Raw genomic sequence first — 20,205 nt, 5'->3', positions numbered from 1 at the left:
TTCCTCAGTTGTAGTGTTGTCTGGAGTCTGCTGCTGTTGCGGCATAGGGGCTGGTGGGGGTTTCAGGACTGGAGGGGGGTTGGCTTCCATCTTCGGAGGAGGTTGGATCAGGCGATGGTACGTCTCGTGAGATAACAGGATCATGGGTTTCGTCATGTTCGGGTGCGAAATACCTGTCGAGCGCTCTCACACAAGGTGGTAATATAAAGTGAAAAGAAACCAGCAACTCCCTTTTAGCTCTGTATCCTTCCCGTTTGCTGGCTAGTAACCGAATGATCTTTCTGTACCGGTACAAGGTCTTTTTCTCGCGATCCGTCACGGTAATGTGTCCGATGATAATGTTATGTAACAACGTGATGATGGCCTTAAACTGGTTTTTGGACAGATGAGACAGTAACGTTTGACGCTGTACAGGCTTAGACCGACTCAGTACGTGGAGAAAATCCACGTTATCTCGAATACACTCGCTCATGGTGTGAAGCGAACCTTTTTGTACGTATAACCTACAGGCCCGCCGTATGAATCGGGTTGGTCCACTCCAATCCGCCAAGCTTCTTTAAGAGATGTGATGCACGCTTCCTTCGATGAAAACCACGTAGGGCTCTCTTTTAAGGTGATCTCTTCGGTCTGGTGCGGGGTAGCTCTTACGGATAAGGTAGAGGGTGGCGGGTTACACACGATCGTCCAAAAGTAGACCTTGCTCATAGCGCGGCTGCTGTAAGACTGACTCGATTAAAGCTTGTTTGTCGCTTTTTATTTGGGAAAATAGAGGGTGCAAAGTTCACCGGGTAAGATGCCGGTGCGTAAGCGTCCGTATTCCGGGTCACTGTACGGCGAAGCGTCCACGACTAAATAGCCGTATTTCCTCCCTTCCACGGCATCCTTGTAAGATTCCGAAAAATACTTGCTTTGACCTGGAAATATTTGCGAGGCCAAAATCTTGTATTCGTGAGCGGAACGGGGATTGCTCATTAAGACGAACATATGCGTATTCACGCTGACCGTCCGTGAACAGGGACCTTTAGGGTAGACGGACTGTAGCAGATTGATTACGGTAATGCCCAGATGATGCGACAAGGTGGTGTACACGTTTAACATGAGTTTACTGGTACATATGTCCATCATGAGATCGTCTAACACGAGAATCATGTTTTTGCTCGACTGATCGGACCACAAACGTAGTTGGCTTTCGCTGGGCAAAGATTCGTGAAACTGAATGTTAGCAATAGATTGCTGCACGTCGGCGTACAGATCCTGCCACACCCCGTAACAGTACACGATGAGGTCGGGTGGCTTATCAAACACTGTACTGGCATTCTCTAACAGGCGTTTCGTCCAATAGGTCTTGCCGCTACACGTGCCCCCGATCACGGACAAGGTGGTAGGTGTGATGAAAGGGAGCAAACATTTCTCGGACATATTTCACGGAGTGTTTGTTTGAACTGATACATTCTGTCACCGGTGCGGGCTTATTTATGCAGCCCTCGGTACGAGTGTCCGTTGTTGACGTCTAGCCAGTCTTTGGAGAGCTCTTTGGGCTTCGTCTCTGACCTGTCTGACGTGTTCGTACTCGAATATAAACTGAATCAAGGGAGTATGGTTTAACAGGGTTCGCTTAATGCTTCTATTCGTCGTGTTGGGACGAGCGATACGTCGCAACATTCTCAAATAATGGTTGTGGGGATAAGGCTGTAAGAAACGACGATTCTCACCGCGTGTTACCAGGATGCGAGCATCGAGCAATCGCTTTACGATGGCTTTAGTACCCTTGATTTGCTCGCCGTTCATGCTGCGAATATCGCTCAAGGTTTCTTGGTAATCGTTCGACGAAAGAAGTTGTCTGAAAAACGTGTAATGTCGCAGGACGTATCTCGCCATGTCTGAATCGTACGGTGTCACACTCGACAATGACGCGTACTCGTGAGACTTTGATCTTAAATAATCATAAAAACCGTATAACCCAACTTACATAGAACCCTATACATACGTCCATGTCATATATAGAACTGAAACACAATAGACATTTTCTCTGTTTTTATTGACTCGTCTACCACTCTACAGGAGGAAAGATCGTGTTATATCGTAGAACACGTGAAACAGTACTTGAAATAGTCACAGATAAAGCGAGTCACATACGCATCATTGCGTGTTTTGTCTGTACAAAACATCTGTACGATATCTCGTAAACTAGCACTATTTCTACATTTCTGTAACGCGTAATATAAACAATAGAATCCACAAGCACTCGAACTAGATTGCTGTAAAACAGACGTGTTATATCGATAACTGCGAGAATGTTTCTTGATAAAATATTCAAATTCACGATGATAGTAACTGGGTTTCTGTCCATAACTATCAAAAAACTCGCCGACTCCACACCCGTCAAAGTAAAAGGCAACCCAATGTTGACCCTCGCCCCGTGCTAGGTCCGTGTTAGCCACACATCCCCATGGTTTTCCACTGGAAGGTACGGTGATGTTAGCTAATGTATCTCTCGCGTACACACCCACCACGTGTGTACGGAGGCTGGGGTCGCTACGGATGGCACACTGTAACTGTCGTTTGTACATTGTCTACTTTAGAAACACATTACGGCTTTGGTCGATTTTGATGAGGGCCGGAAACTTGGCCAGGGCGATGACGTTGAAGGTATGGGCGAGGGCTTGAGCAAACTGGACTTCTAGTCGTAGATTACCCGACTTGACCAGATTCAGATATTCCCCTCTGTCGCCTTGGATGTCTTGCAGGTTAAACACGTACAAGGCATGACCTACGGAAAATTCCGTGCGGTCCAAGTTCAAACCTTTGTCTTTGCGCCATTCGTTATTCCAGTCGTACAGACCGGCGTAAGCCTCGACGTCGTTCGATTCTAACGGCCGTCCGGGTACACTGGTACCGTTCAAGTACAGTCCCATGCTTTTAACGATGTTGCCTTGGAAACAGAAGGGATTGACCGTGTACGATCCGTTCACCCCATCGGACCTCACCAAGGCGATCACGAGTCGACTGGGGACTTCGTCCTGAAACATGGCGTCCCAGTTAAAACTCAGACTGGACGAGGCGACCGAGGCCATTTTGATCATGGATCGTTCGTATGGGTACAGGGCGTTGGCTTTTTCGAACTGTTTGTTGTGGGCCACGATGAGAGCGTCGTTGATCCTCAGTTTGCATACTTTCAGGTACACGTCTTGCAGTTCGACGGTGTAATGTGTATCGGTCTCGTCGGACATCAAGACAAAGGTCGTGTTGGAGCGAAACAGTTTGAGCCCCACGTCCACGCCGTTCACCAGATGACGGTCGAAACCGAACACGTCTTCCATGAGGGGCCCCGTTAGGGTGAGCGACTTGCTTCCGGCGATAAAGCTTCCTCGATTGATGAGACCGTCATTGCTACCGGCATAGGGATCAGCGGAGTTAAAATCATCCACGGTGACACCCGAATCTTTGTAATACAGCTGACTGGTCAGCTGACTGGTCTTGGTATCGGCGCCGTAGTCGAGGACGGTTTCCATGAGAGCTTTGTAAGGGTAACCGGCATTGCTGGAGCTCACTTGTTGTCCCTGTAGGAACACGCTCACCTGATTCCACAAGCTGTGCAAAGTGAGGTTGACGGGCCCTACTTTTTCTTTATCGGCTAAGGGCGTTTTGTCGGTGTGAGTGACTTTGAGTTTGACGTGAAGTCGGGTCTTGCTCAAGTCGATGTAGTCTTTCCCTCCATTGGGTATGTGAAATTCCACCGGACTGGAATCGGTGATGACGGACAGGGGCCTTACGTTCTCGTAGTAATGTTGAAGGATGCTGGTTTGATAGGGTGGCAGTTCGAATAAATCTAAGCTATTTGGCAGGGCTTCGGAAAACTCTTTCTCTGTCAGTACCGACATGGTTACTGGTTGAAGATGTCTCTGGGGTCGACAGCGGGGGTATCTTTAAACTCGATGAAGGATCGTTTAGAGCTGTTACCCTCGCGACGTACTTTCTTCGATGTGACAATCTTGTCTCCTGCTTTGCGTTTTATAGCCTTAGTTCGCTTCTGAGCCGCCACGGCTCTCTGGACCACGTTCTGATTGGGTGACGTCATTGTTACGTTCAATTTAGAGTCGCGGCTGGGTGATACTTTGGCTAGGGGTGCGATGGGAATGATTCGCGACCTGGGTCGACCTTTGATCAGCTGTTTGCCCTGATGCTTACTTCTGCGATGTACTAAAAAGTCCACAAACTTCTTAGTGTCGGGAATGTACAGTTTCCGTTCCATCGTGCTTAAGTCAGAAAGGGATACAGTCGCAACACGAGTGATACGTTCACGGTCTCTTTCAGAAATGAATGCGATGTTCCTTCTGCACACTTTATATACACTTCGATTTCTGACGTGTCTCTCACGATAACGGGTAAGTACCATGGCTGGTGAAAATAATAATTGGGTCCGTCTCTCAGATCGACTCGTCTCAATAAAGGTAGATAATTCTCACCCACGTGTGAACTGTCGCACAGATTACACAACACGTCAATGGTGGTATTATTGATATCTTTCAACTCGACTCGTCCTAGTTTTATTTCTAACAGAGCCACCATCCACATGCCCTCCAGTTTCAAATGTTGAGACAGTTTCACCCGGAAACGGTAAGGCGTGTTGTCCGGATAATACTCCCGGGAGTCTGCGCAGTTAAACACGATGTATTTATCCATTTTACTTGTCCTTCACTTCCCTTGCTTCTACCCAGGAATCGAAACTCGACGGCCAACCTGCCCACCTGACTAAATAGTACAATTTCCCTTTGTCTTTCTTTTTCTTTAACACTTTTTCGATATCCCATGCGGCATCTAGATCTTTATCGACACGCTGTAATTCTTCTCCGTAAAAGCGTCCCTTTAAGAACTGGTCGTGAAAATCTTTCAGCGTGTATAAAGGAATACCCTGTCGTCGATAACGGGCTGCTACTTTAAATAACTCTTCCGTCCATCTCAAGTTGTGTTCCTTAGCGAAAGATTTTCTCAAATAACTGATTCTCACGATATCCCCTATTTTATATTGAAAGGAACGGAACTTGTGTGACATGTATGCTGATGGTTTCATGTATAAATGTCCCCATACTTTGACTTCATTTCGTTCATTCACATCTGCAGGGGCCCACTCGCCTAAGCTTCTGTGTACGGTGTGATTGTAATTATACACTAAATCAGGTAGCACGTCCACATAGCGCTCGGTGTTCTTGTGTGTCAGATACCTCGCTATGAGCGACCTCAACGTTCGAATGACTCTCTCGGCGTAATTCGCTTTAATGTCTTCGTTCTGAGTGACGAACAATTTGATCGACTGACGCTCTATAAAATCCTTGAATGTCCCTTTAAATTCCGTTCCTTTGTCCACTCTGATCTTTTGAGGTGCACGTCTGTGTGAAAGGATGTCTTTAAAGCCGTCAACGATGGACTCGGGTTTCTTGTTTTTCAAAGGGGCTACCCACAGATAGCGAGACAATATGTCAATGGCTATCAGCACGTAACGTACACCACCGTTCACTTTAGCATAGCGACTCAAGTCCATCAGATCGACATCCCACTGTTCATCTACTCGGTTGACGAGTACTTTGAGACGTTGAAATTTGCGATTCACCGACTTATGAAGCGTGTAAGCATCGTGCTTGCTCAACTCGGCTTTTACCTTGGACACGCTAACCGTTTTACCACGTCTTTTTAAACTTTGTTGAAATTTGGAGGCACCGTAATACGCACCCGGGGACTTGGGATTAAAGTAATAGCTCTCTAACTCTTTCTGACGAGACGACGACGGTGTTACACGTGACTTACTAGACATGTTTCTGTCTCGTGAGGTAAACTCAACTGCGACCGCCCATCCGCGCACACTCTCTTTATATACACAACAATGATAACAGACACATGCATTGTTCAATACTATCATGCTTTATTGTATAGAATAAATCTTGTGAATTCAACTACCATACGAATAGCTATTAACACAAGTCAAGGATTTTCAACTACTAGGAGTAATGTTTTTCAAATATTAACATTTTTACAGCACGTCGCTTCAATTGTTCAAACCATTCTGGGGTTTTGAAATACGTGTTGCGATAATCTTTACACTGATAAGGTACAAAATTAAAGGAATCTTTCAATGATGAGTCATCAGCTAAAATGCTCATCCATCGATCTAACACACGTACATCCTTGAGATCATTCATTGACATTGTAAAGTATTTGTCCACCTGTTCCTCTTCCGTCAAGCGACAGGTATGGGATTGATCACCTTCTGCTTCAAACATACAGCCAAAACACAATTCTCGGGATAGTTGACAAATGAGCTTAGTCACTTCCAAGCAGTAACAGAGCGACAGCAGTTCCTCAGCGTGCTTGCGCGTGTGGTGCGCATCTAGTTCGTCGACACATAAGGGGAATGTTCTGATCTTCTTGATGATTATTCTTTTGGCTGTATCATCATTGTCTGGCTGAAACATATTGTCAGCATCTCTCACACACTCTTTCCGATTTTGAAACCAGTCCGGTGATTGAATTATTGTGTTTTCCTGTAGCTGTTCGGGTTTGCGGTGCACGTACTTCCAGGAGTAAAAAAACGTTTTTTCACTCGTCATTTTAACTCAATGTTACTTTCTCACGATGCCTGATGTAGATGGATGCGACACTGAAGACGGTCTGTGCTAAGAATGATTAGTTATGCGAGGACTAACGTTTTATATACCATCTAATTTTGGAAAATGATATCATAGACTAATTAAGACATGTTCGTTGTCTACAACTGTCACTAACAAACCAGCAGACGACTATTAAAGCAGACGAACTTTTTTCTTATTCGCATTTACCCCGTTGAAGTCGGGGGGGACCGGTAGCAGACGACGAACGGGAAACCGCTAGCAGACGACGAGCACCTGTGTCAACACTTCAATCCACCTGTATCAATATCATCCTTTGTCCCCATTGTTACCACATCTTTAGGGAGGATTCAACGGTCTAACGCACATTCAAGTACCCCCCTCCATTGTCCACTCGCTCGCGCTTCATCGCTTTCCTTTGAAATTGGGAGGATTACGCTATTGTTGTCATGAACTACTAACTTTTCCTCTACTCCTGTACGCTACTTGTATGACAGAGCCCTTGCCCGTGGGGAAGTTTGAGTTCTTAGAGCGTGACGTGTTTGACAGCATTGACTGGATGTCTGTCCCTTATGACGGAGACTATGGCTATGCGATAGTATGCGATCTGACAATCCCTCCGCATTTACACGACTTCTTCGCTTCATTCCCTCCTGCGCCAATGCATAGAGACATACCATCGAACGAATTTTCACCGTACTGTGAAGAGATTTTAAAAGAATTAGGTTTATCTAAACTAAATCGAGCGGGGAAAAAATTGTTTTGCACGCTTTACGACAAAAACAACTACATTTTTCATTTCGAAACGTTGAAGTGTTACTTGAGACTGGGAATGCGAGTGTAACATATTCACGCTGTAGTCACATTCGCTCAGGATGCATGGATGAAACCTTATATCGATATCAACACACACAAAGGTAAAATGGCTAGTGACAGTGCATCGAAAGATTCTGACAAATTTTTGAGCAATGCGTGTTATGGAAAACAGATTGAAAACTGTTGTAAGTATAAGGACATTCGTTTGGTGACCGATGCTAACCTACTGACGAAATGTACTGCCAAGTGCAATTTCAAACGTCTCAATATTTTCTCCGAACAGTTGACTTCAGTAGAAATGGAACGCACCTCAGTCGCATTAAACAAACCCATCGCCGTGGGTTTCTGTTTTCGGGAACATGCCAAGAGAAGAATCTCTTCTTTCTGGTATGACGTTTTGGTTAGATAGTATGGTAGTCGGGTGAAACTGTGTATGTCTGATACAGATTCGCTCTTATTCACCGTGAGTGCTCCACCTGAAATAACCCTCCTGGACCCTTATCTGTTTATGAGCTATCACATGGAATTGTTTGACACTTCCAATTTTCCAAAGACTCATCCGCTGTACAGTAAAGAAAGACATAAACAGCCGATTCTTATGAAATCAGAAACCGCACATAATATTATCATCGAATTTGTAGGATTGAAAAGTAAATGCTACAGTTTTGTAGTAAAGCAGGAAGTAGAGAGCGAGGAAGGCGAAAAGAGTACTGTACTGTTAGAGGAGAAACGTGCTAAGGGTTTACAGCGTACCTGGGTGAAAAAACACCTACGTCATAAGATGTTAAAACAATGTGTGTTTGATAGTTTTGGGCTACTTTTCAACAACTTAGGTCTTTTCACAACGCATTGTACACAGTGAAGGTAAGGAAAGTCGCGTTGTCTCCAGTAGATAATAATGTAGTACTTCATGAAAACAAAGGATTCTCCTCAAACTATGCGGGGGGAACAATGGAATGGGGATTACTGAGTCTGTTTGTTTTGAGGAGGAGCAGTACGTGCTTTGATAAACTGCGGTGTCAAGTGGGTGTTCTGGTTGAAGGTCTAGCCGAGCGTCATTGTGTGTGTGTAAATGTCTTTGTACTTTTCCAACGTTATAAATAAAATATATGTGCATTCAAATTCGAGATGTAGTACTTCATGAAAACAATAGGGTTTTCCTCAAACTATGCGGGGACAACAAAAGAAAGGATTAAGTGAGCAAATATTTACTTTGAGGATGCCTGAAATAGTTTTGGAACGGAAGGACCGCGGTCTCTCGCACTGGTGATAAATTCCAACTATATACGTGAGTGGAATTGAAATGTCACACACACGCGCGCCAGAAGGTAGCTTTCTCTCGTTTCACGAATGAATGAATGGGACCAGCGTGGGAACTTTGTTCATTTCGTCCTGTGTGTAAGCAGTGAGGTGAATCCGTGATACCCGCAGTGTGTGTTTATTGACCTCGTATAACGTGAGCTTCAGCGAGGGACTACACGTCATACGTAATGCATTTTCATACACATACAAGTGTTGTTGTTGTTGTTCATGATTTTTAAGGGTTTTTGATAAGTTATTATATATTTTTTTTAAATTTTTGTACAATTTTTTTTGTCATGAGATGAAAATGCATTACGTATGTAGTCAAAACTAACAACATTACGATAAACTAAGGAAAAAATAAGATAATCAAGTTTTGAGACATATTTATTCACTGACTGGACAGCAGCACCAGCAACAGCTGATGCAGTTGTTTATGGTGTTGGAGTGATTGGTACGTGGGTACCAGTAGAAGTAGTAACCCCCATCATTAGAATTGGTGACACCTGAGGGCGGGACATCACCTGGGACGGCTGTCCTGTTTGCATCTGCGACATGTTGCTGTCGTTGTTGTTGATGACGTTCATGTTGTTGTTGTTCCCCACCGGAGGAGAGGCAGATGGGGGAGGAGGGGGAGGCAATGAATACCCCCAAGAGTTGGTGGTTGGTGTCCATGGCGTACCCCCTGGTGCCGGTGTCCACGGTGTAGCGCCTGGTGCCGGTGTCCACGGAGTAGCGCCTGGTGCCGGTGTCCACGGTGTAGCCCCTGGTGTTGGTATACACATTGGTTTACACGTTGGTGTTGGAGCGACTGGTGTCGACGGTGCAGCAGCAGTGGCGACAATGGCTGGTGTTGGTGGTGAACTCATCGTACTTGGTGTTGGAGGAGTAGGTCTATAAGGTGGTGGTGGGTAGTCGGGAGGTCTCGGGACGTACGGTGCACCTACAATATATATATATATAAAGTAAAGTCGTTGAAAGTAATACTACGAAGTTTAACATTCTTAGAAAATAAGATAAAGGTAAACATCATTATGTATGGTAATACATTTGACAACTATCTTAATTTAAACTGCACGGTTAATAGATCATATGTATTGTTTAACATACATTATGAATTCATCCAAAATAATAATAAAAATAATAATAATAATAATAATAATAATAATAATAATAATAATAATACTCACCTTCCCTGGCGTATGGATGATATCTCGCCGACACCTCATCATCCGTGTCTGACACCAATTCCATTTCCTCCGCCGCTTCCAATATTTCCTGAGCGCAGTCAACATACTTTTCCCCTCTGGCATTCCTCTTTTTTATATGGATGAAGGCCCGACTGCTCCTTGGGTCTATTGTTATGTCAACAGGATTGTTGAAATAATACAAGATACGTTTTGCAGGAGGAGCAGCAGCAGCAACAGCACTAGTAGTAATAGTAGTATTGGTACTCATGACACTGGTTGACTGGCTTGCTGGGTGGTCAGCTGGGTGGCTGGTTGTCTTACAGGCTAGTTAAAATAAGATAGATAAGATAATGCTTTATTATCCGTGGAAATTTGTTGTACAGCATAAAGCAAGTAAAACATTAAGAAATACATTTCAGCGATAAGAAGTACACATCAAGTGATTGATGAGAAGTATACAACGTACCACAATAAAGACATGAAAGTTAGTAACATTAAGATGCACGCATCATGATGTGAAGACAAATAATCAGTACACAGCAATAAGACAGTAAAACGTAACCAAAGACACTGTCAATCTGATTGAAAAGGCTTATGAAAATCCATAACAACGTTAACTGCTTAAGACAGCTGATTAATAAACATGGATACTCACTTTGGTTGGATGGTTGGTAGTATGTCTGGCTGGCTGGGTGGGTGTAGGCTGGGTGGGTGTAGGCTGGTTGGTTTGCTGGCTGGTTGGCTGGCTGGCTGGAAGTCGTCCTGTCGAGTGAAGGAAGTCGCGATGGACAGTGTTTTTTAAGACGTATGTACTGTCAATCACGATAAAAAGTGTTGGTCAGTAATGAATGACTTGTGCATATGGTGAATATAATTTTAGGGAAATTAAACTCAGTCTACTCGGATTGGTTGACAGTTTAACCAATGAATCAGTTACTCTTCGTAGGAATGGTACTCGGAAGAACCTGGTATTGGAATTTTTGCTATGACAAACTTGGATAATGCAAAATGGAAATGTCTCGATTCACATAGTTGGAAATCTTGACCGTTTCTTGGTGTGCTCGTTTCTTGACTCGATAAGTAGGTAGGAAATTAAAGATTTAACGAACAAGATTGAGAACATAATCTTGCTATATCTGAGATGTCTCTACGAGTACAAGACTTTTTTTATCCTTTGAAATAAAACTGTTTTAAGGGATAGGACACATTTTTGCACTGGTGAGGTAGGGGTGAATGTATAAGCGTGGGTACGCATAAAAAATAAATAAATAACGTAAACGACTCTCTGAGCTTGATCCAAGTGCGTGAGCTGATTGCATAAAAGAAAGGTATGGTGTACCGTTCTATGCACTGAGTGTATGGACCATCGTTCGTTTTAAAGATGAATTTCGAGAATGTAAAAGAAGTTAATGAAAAACTTTGATCATAGTACAAATAAAGTAATAAAGTTATGAGTAACATAGAGCAGCGATAATGGTGAACATATTAATATAATTCTTCATTTTCGAAAGTATTTGAAATGAGTAATGTATCAATCCTTCGAGAGATGAAAATATCAGTACATGTGTTATGAGTGTATGGACAGTTTAGAAAAACTAAAAGAAAAGAAATTACCCTCAAAAGCCGACTTTTATTCCTCGCTCACTGAGGAGCACATTTCCGATCAAGAATATGCCTTTGTTCATCAGCTGTGGGACACCTTGGACTGTCACACGCTAAATGACTTTGTTAGGCTGTACGCGTCTGTGGACACGTTAATTTTATGCGACGTCCTGCAAACGTTTCGACAGATGTGTAGAAGAGATTATGGGCTAGATCCTTTTCACTTTCTCAGTTTACCAGGATTTACACTGGTAAGTGGTCTGAAGCATACAGGAGTGCAACTCATTGTTTACTCACCCCGACTATTATTCGTTCATTGAAAAAGGTATTCGCGGAGGGGTCAGCATGATCAGTCATAGGTATTCAAAGGCTAACAATCCCTACATGACCGAGTTTGATCCCATTCAGGACACCAACTATTTGCTTTACTATGACGTGAACAGCTTGTACAGCAAATGCATGATGGAACCATTAGCTGTGTCCGATTTTACGTTTTTAGAGCGTCACGATTTTGAGACGATAGATTGGCCGAGTGTTCCCTTTGATGGAGAGTACGATTCTGCCATAGAGTGCGATTTGTTGGTACCTGGTCCCCTCCACGAATTTTTAAATTCGTTTCCCCTTGCTCCCATGCACGATGACCCCCGGACGAGTTGTCCCCCTATTGCAGGGATATTCTTGAGCACTTAGGTTTGCCTCTCACCAAATCGAGGGTAAAAAACTGTTTTGTACACTGAAAGACAAGTTCAACTATGTCATTCATTTCAAAACTCTCAAATTTTATCTGAGACTGGGATTACAACTATCTCACATTCACAAAGTCATGAGGTTTAGGCAAGCGAGCATGGATGAAACCATACATCGACATCGACATCAACATCGCGAAAAGACAGGTGGCCACAGACAATGCAACATGTGACTTTCACAAGCTCCTCAACAATGCTTGTTATGGAAAACAAATTGGAACCTGTCGAAAATATAAGAATGTACAGCTGGTGACAGATGCTGACAGGCTGCTCAAATACACTTCAAAGTGTAACTTTAAGTGTTTAAATGTGTTTTCCGAACATTTGACAGCAGTTGAAATGGAAAGGGTGACGATTCAGCTCAACAAACCTATCGCTGTAGGATTCTGTATCCTGGAACACGCGAAAAAACACATATATTCGTTCTATTACGATGTGCTTCTCAGACAATACGGTGAACAGTTGAAGCTGTTAATGACGGATACGGATTCTGTCCTGATTTCGATCAGTGCCCCACCAGAAAAACCTCTGCTTGATCCCTACCTGTTCATGCAACAACACATTCATTTGTTTGATACCTCCAATTACACAAAATCTCATCCACTGTACAGCAAAGACCGGCACAAAGTGGCTGGGTTAATGAAAGATGAAGAGGGTGGAAACATCATCCGTGAATTTGTGGGTCTGAAAGCCAAAAATTATAGTTTCTTGGTCGATGGGGATCATGCTGGAAAGGTGGTAAATGAGAAACGTGCCAAAGGCATGCAGCGAAGTTGGGTGAAAAAACATCTCCGTCACCAAATGTATAAAGAGTGTCTTTTCGATAGACAGCAGTACTGGGCGACATTCAGGCAGATACGATTTATTCACAATACATTATACACGGTGAAAGTCAACAAAGTAGCTCTCTCCCCTTTGGACAATAAGAGATACTTACTACCCTGTGGAGTAAAAAGTTATGCTTATGGTCACAAACAGACAATTCCCCCACAATTATCTGTGTTGACAAAGTTCCACCGTTACTCACACTCACTGATCATGGTCTCATGTTGAACTATCTGCTTTACAAAGTCCAGAGTGAGAGAGAGAAAAAAACAGAGAACACGGACAAGCATGCAGACAGTTATGAGGTACTTACAGTAATAAATTTGAAATAATATTAATTCAATAATGTCAAAATTGTTAATATCAAAGAGGGTGTGGATCCTTTGTTACCTCTGTTGTGTTCGAGCATCTTGTCTGTGATAAAATCACCGGAGTCCTCTCTGTTGCATTTACATTTACTACTACTACTACTACTACTACTACTACTACTACTACTACTACTACTACTAATAATAATAATAATCATGATCATAATAGTGATGATTCCATTCTTTTGTTTGAGATGAACAAGGTAAGCCGATACCATTTTCGTGTGCAGAACGGACGCGGACGGATTGTCTACAAATCAATCAAATTGTATCGTATTAAGGGGAGTGCCTATTCAGCAGCAACGAGACTGGTGAAACCCCCAAGGTTTCAGGATGAGGAAGGCCCGTACCGAGTTTATATATACAGGTTACACTACAATTTGTCCCTGCCCGGACGTAAGAGTGTCCACGAACAACATTGGTTCGAATCCGTCTTAGATGCGTTCTATTTGAAAGAAATTAAGTCTGGGATAGAAGAAGCTGTGTGGGAAGTTCCCAAGTGTCCAGGGTGCGAAATGGGGCATCCATCTCAACGACAACATACCTGCATCACTCCTTCGAGTGTTGCTAATGAGGTCACTTGGTACTTCGATGAAGTGGAGACAAAACTAGACCACGATAAGATCCTTGGTGACGCCAATGACTTCATGCAGTCCAGGGGTATCATCTTTCACGAGATCCATAGACTAAAATATAGTGACCTTAAATGGTTGAAAGCCAACTTTTTAACAACGGAGAAAAAGAACAGTTACCAGCGAATGCTGCAGATTATATTAAAGGAAGATTGGCTTTGCTCAAACTTTAAACCGTTTCTTGATATACGTACCGGTTGAGTCGCAGGGACGACGACGATCTGATGGGTCATTAATGCATGACAGTATATTTTGAGATAACTGTTAGACACAGTCTCTATTGTAACCATGTGAATTGTACTGATTAGATATGAAATGTATATTCATGTGATTGTTCTGATAAAATACCGTCTTTCTAATTGTTTACTGTGAGAAATAGTCATGATATCTATATCTGATTCATGATTGTTTCATTTGAAATATTTAATGTTTATTAAAACAAAACTGAAGTTTTACAATGATCTTTGTTGTTGATCAACTTTGTGATGGACGGAGAACACATGAGAAAGTCAGAGAATTGTGACTTCAATTATGTTATATGGTTGGAAAAGCGTAAAACTCGATCATGCATTCTCTTATAAAACACCATCATAAAATGACAATTAAATCAATTGTGTGGGTATGGAGAACTTTCATATACAAGTCATATAGGGACATTCATACATCCTTTAGCAAAGTTTTAGTCACAGTACTACATTTCCCGCCAATGTGATTGGATAAATGGTTACATTCCACCCATTCACCCTACTCCCACCGCACCATCTGAGCTCCGTACAGGGTTAAAGGGCTTCCCATCGCATCACTGTTCTTATGTTAAAAAATGTGAAGAGTTAAAGTTAATCATCGGTTCAAATGAAATTAGCTCACACTCTTTCAAGATGTCCGAGAGAAGGGAGTTGGTTTGTTTGGTTAGTTGTCCTTTTGTGGACTGACCAGACCGGGTATTGTAAAGAAATTACGGGAAACTGTCAACACAAGAAATTCATAATAAGATGCCCAGCAGCAGCATGTATTTGGGAACACACGAAAGGTAGATTTTTAAATTATTATTATTTTCAAAGTGCGATTAGTGATGTTCCAATTAAGGGACAAAGTGAAATCAATAGTTACTAAATAATATTAAATATTAACAAAAGAAAGTTAGAAATCTTATCTAGAGCTAAAATAAACTCTTTTATCATGCTGAGGAATGTATCTCAGTATTGACAAATCCAGTAGGCAGAGTTTTAAGAAGTAAACAAAATTCAAGTATTATTATTTTTTATTATTGTCATCATCATCATCATCATCATCATCTATCACATCTTTTCAGGAGACACCTATAGTCAGATCTTAAAAATAGAAATGACTGCAATGGACCGGCTGCGCATAGCAAGTCAGTTATTTCCTGAACTACAATTTGTGAGAGGAAAAGGAGCGGACTATGAAAGTATTTTAAACATCACTAGACCAATTCGAGTCAATAATGAAACATGTGGTTTGTCATTACATTTGATAAGTAAATGCTTTCTAAATAATTCAATTCATATGAACAATTCTCAGTGTTAAATTTATTCTGTGCTGTCCACGATGGAATCCATTCGATACAATAGTTTTGAAATTTAGGAATTTTCCTGTAATATTGGATAGTAATTTAATGGAATAGTATTAATAATATTACTATTAATAGTGTGTGTGTGTGTGTGTGTGTGTGTGTGTGTGTGTGTGTGTGTGTGTGTGTGTGTGTGTTTAATTGGGTGATTGCAATCCCCCCGTACCAACACCAGCAGTGGTCAGATCACCACCAACCACACCCGCAGCAGCACAGAGTCGACCACAATGGGTGCAACGACCACGACAAATAGGGTTAGGACACGAGGTACCACTTGGGTTAACTTCACATTAGCATCAACCATTTTGAAAGTATCAAGTGCCTACTACTGTGATGCTATTGCAATTGTTTTAAAATGACACTTCAGAAATAAATTTCTGATAATGTATCATAGATGATTAAAACTTTTGCAATGCAAAACAAGGTGAAATCAGACTTTCAAGTTTCTTAAATTCATGAAAATCACTTTCTTTAAATGTTTCGTGGTTTTGTTTAAATTTGCATCTGTGAATAAATAGCCAATAAAAGAACTAATGAAACTATTGAGTCAACCAATAAAACTAATAATAGCTAGACAAACTATTGCAATTAATCAATGTATTGTTACACCTCTAGGTACCATCACTAGCGGACCGACCACCTTCACCTCTACCCCCTTTACCAACACCACCACCACTTCCTTCCATGTCTTCAAGTGTTAGAGGTGATTTAAGCTTTGTTCTTTCTGTAATTAGTCTTACTGTAATTGTTGTAATTGCTATTATCCTTGTTATTCTTTGTTGGAGAAGAAAAAAACAAGAAAGTTTTAGAAATAAGAATTTCCAAATTGAAATTTCACCTATATCAGGTGAAGACGAAGAGGAGGAAATTTAATTTGAAAAGACATTATAAATTTGGTAATTCATAATTTAATGTTTTTATTTATAATTTAAATTTGGTAATTCATAATTTAATGTTTTATTATAGTTTAAATAATTTTCAGAGCTACTAAAGGAAGTCACATCTGTGTTGGTGATCAGTTGCTTGACCATATTATTAGCAGTATGTCACTTGATATTGAAATGTGTAAGAGGGCAAATGCAGCATGCAGAAGGTATTTGCAACATGGAGTCGTCATCCTCCTCGTCAACACGTCTGTATCCACCACCTCCATCCTCTCCATCCTCTCCATCACCACCACCACCATCTCCATCCTCTCCATCACCACCAACATCTTCACCAACCCCAACACCTCCACCATCTCACTCACCATCCTCATCAGCATCAACGCCATTGCCATCCTCACATCCATCCACATCAACACCGATACAGCAGCAGCATGCTTCTCCGACTATTCCAGTTGACGTTTCACAAATAGACACACCAGAGAGTAGCATCGCACCGGATACCTCACAAACACCCTTGCTCACAGAGGATGATCACCAGCAAGTCAATACAGTAGCGTATTTGACACGCTTTCAAGCTCGAAAGATTAGTCAAAAGGAATAATGATGTGTACATCTATACATTACAATTCTTAACAGATACTTGTTGACCGATTATTAACATGGTTTTGTACGAGAAATAGCATTGAATCCTACTACTACTACTATGCTACTTCTTTTGATCTTGAGATTATTATACTTTGTATGGGAAATAGCAATGAGTGTTGCTTCATGACTTTGGATAAGAAAATGGCAAATGAATGCTGCCACAATATGATCAGGAGTAATTATTATATAAACATACATACTTCAATGTAGGTGTTTTGTACTTTTGAAGTACAGTGCCGATGAAAGCTACCTCAGGAGAAGGGTTAAGGAGATAGTTACTATTTATCTTTAAAAGTTTTTTACTTCCATGTAGATGTTTTTGTACTTTTAGTACAGTGCCGATGAAAGCTACCTCAGGAGATAGATATTATTTATCTTTAAAAGTTTTGTACATCCATATATAGATGTTTTTGTACTTGAAGTACAGTGCCGATGAAAGTTACCTCAGGAGATAGTTACTATTTATCTTTAAAAGTTTTTGTACATCCATATGGATGTTTTGTACTTTTAAGTAAGTGCATGAGTTTTGGGGTTTTTCTTTTTCATTTTGTCTTAAATAATCAGAAGTACCGATGAAAGCTACCTCAGAAGAAAGTTACTATTTATCTTTTAAAGTTTTGTACATCCATATATAGATTTTTTTTGTACTTGAAGTACAGTGCCGATGAAAGCTACCTCAGGAGATGGATACTAATTTTGTTATTATTTGTACATCCATATGGATGTTTTGTACTTTTAAGTAAGTACATGAGTTTTAAATACCTATAGGGGGACATGCACAGTAGATCCTGGACGTTTCGTGACGTAATACATGGTGTGAGTGAGTGAGTGAGTTATTATTTAACGTCACATGGGCAATATTTCAGGCATATCGTGACGAGAAAGTACATTTATGATACATTTATGATACATATATTTAAACTGAATAAAAAGCTGTCAACGAAGGACAGTAGAATAACTAGAATATCACAGACTTGATTTAAAACTAGTTGAGAATATTAAAAGGCAGTAAGCATTAATGAACATCACAATTTAAAAATGGGCTAGAAATCGTCAGCAACTGAAGGGAGATCACCATACTGGGGACCATGGGGACTTACAGTACTTTTGCTTCCTGCATGGACCCCGGCAGGATTTATATCATCCCTTCAGTCACTGGCGACAGTGTACCAGTTAAGCCTTAGATTAAAATAACGAAGATACTACGTTTAAAAGCCTAGTGTGCAGAAAAATACTTCGAATGATTTGGGACTTACATACCCTCTTAGGGGGACAATAATTTTACGCTACTTCAACCCCCATCAAGGGTACAGCCACTAACAATCTAAGTTATGAATTTCGCACTACCAATTTGTAAAACAATACATTGAACACATCAAAATTTATGAAAAAGCTCTATTTCCTTTAAAAAACATAATATTAAACGAGAATTAACATCATTAAAAAGGTCCTTAATTGTTTTTACATTGAAATATTTATCCCTTGTGATGGAAAAATCAACACAGTCAAGCAGGACATGCTTGACCGTGATTCTTTCATCACAAGGGATACAAAACGGAGGATCCTCACCTTGTAATAAATATTCGTGCGTATATCTGCTGTGGCCAATACGACATCGTCGCATAATGACCTCTTCAAATCTGGACTGACAGCCCAAGTAGGTGTAACCGATATTTGGTTTAATTTCATGTAATTTATTGATACCTACTTGGGCGTCCCACTTCTGTTGCATAAGATCTCTGATGTAAGATCGAATCAAGGGTTTACAATCAGTGTATGGGATCAGAAGTGGTGTCACAGATTTGTTGAGGGCTGCTTTTGCAGCAGCATCGGCCATTGTGTTACCTTTAATACCAACATGGCTTGGTAACCAACAAAAGACGATGTCATATTGGCCAGTAGCAAGATCATTAAATAACTCAAGAATTTGGATTAAAAGTGGATGTTTTGAAGACATATTTTTAATTGCCTGAAGACATGAAAGAGAATCTGAAAACAGTATGAATTGTTTATGTTTAGATTGATTACTGATATATTTAAGTGCTGTAAAAATGGCGTTTGCTTCTGCAGTGAATATGGAACTGTTATCAGGTAAACGGGAAGAGATTGTTCTGGATCCAATGACAGTGGCACTAGCAACTGTGCCACCATCCTTGGATCCATCGGTAAATATAGATTTATAAGTGTCATAATTGTTTCTAAGTTGGTGGTATTCTTGTTGGTATATTAATTGGTTAGTATCTGATTTCTTAAGTTTGGTTAATGTCAGGTCTACCTCTGGCTTTACCATTTGCCAAGGAGGTGTTGAAAACAGTTGAGTTGGAGCTATATCTTGCAGTTGAATATTGGAAGCAAACAGGGCAGACTGGATTCTGATTCCGAGTGGTGGAACAAGAGATGACTTTTTATTGTAAATATCTTGGTAAAGAGGATTGAAGACGCAATTAAAAGCTGGATTGGACTGATTAGAATATAATTTAGTGACATATTGTAAAGATAATTTTAGACGGCGTTGTTTAAGAGAAGGTTCATCCGCTTCTACATATAGACTGTGAATGGGAGACGTCCTGAAGGCACCAAGGCAAAGCCTCAGGCCCTGATGATGTATAGTATCAAGTTTATTTAAATTACTTTTACAGGCTCCACCATAGACGATGGAGCCATAATCAAGTTTTGAACGGATTAGTGACCTGTATAAGTGTAAGAGAGTTGTTTGATCCCCTCCCCACTTTGAATTAGAAACTACTTTCAATAAGTCGAGTGCCTTCAGGCATTTAGCTTTAAGGTATTTAATATGTGGGAGGAAAGTTAAGTGGCTATCAAAAATAAGTCCCAAGAACATGGCCTCCTGAACAACTTTGATAGGGGTGCCATTCAGAAATAGTTCAGGGTCCTTATGCGGTTTATATTTTCTGCAGAAATGAATACAATTAGTTTTTGATTTGGAAAATTTAAACCCGTTTTCAAGACACCACTTGTTA

The 20,205-nt window shown here is 41.1% G+C and overlaps 2 protein-coding genes across 2 annotated transcripts; both read right to left on the bottom strand.

Moving 5' to 3' along the window:
- Nucleotides 1–2,573: 2,573 nt before the first annotated feature.
- LOC124128824 lies at nucleotides 2,574–3,881 on the bottom strand. Its single transcript, XM_046510438.2, has one exon. The coding sequence runs from the start codon at nucleotides 3,879–3,881 to the stop codon at nucleotides 2,574–2,576; it is 1,308 nt and encodes a 435-aa protein (XP_046366394.2).
- An 803-nt stretch (nucleotides 3,882–4,684) lies between these two features.
- On the bottom strand, nucleotides 4,685–5,809 carry LOC124142150 (SCAN domain-containing protein 3-like). Its single transcript, XM_046507763.2, has one exon. It carries the CDS (start codon nucleotides 5,807–5,809, stop codon nucleotides 4,685–4,687), a length of 1,125 nt encoding a protein of 374 aa, XP_046363719.2.
- Between the last annotated feature and the right edge of the window lie 14,396 nt (nucleotides 5,810–20,205).

The sequence above is a fragment of the Haliotis rufescens genome, unplaced genomic scaffold, assembly GCF_023055435.1.
Source record: "Haliotis rufescens isolate VD_foot unplaced genomic scaffold, xgHalRufe1.0.p SCAF_14, whole genome shotgun sequence".
Lineage (NCBI taxonomy): Eukaryota > Metazoa > Mollusca > Gastropoda > Lepetellida > Haliotidae > Haliotis > Haliotis rufescens.
This window is presented reverse-complemented; position numbering and strand designations above follow the sequence as displayed.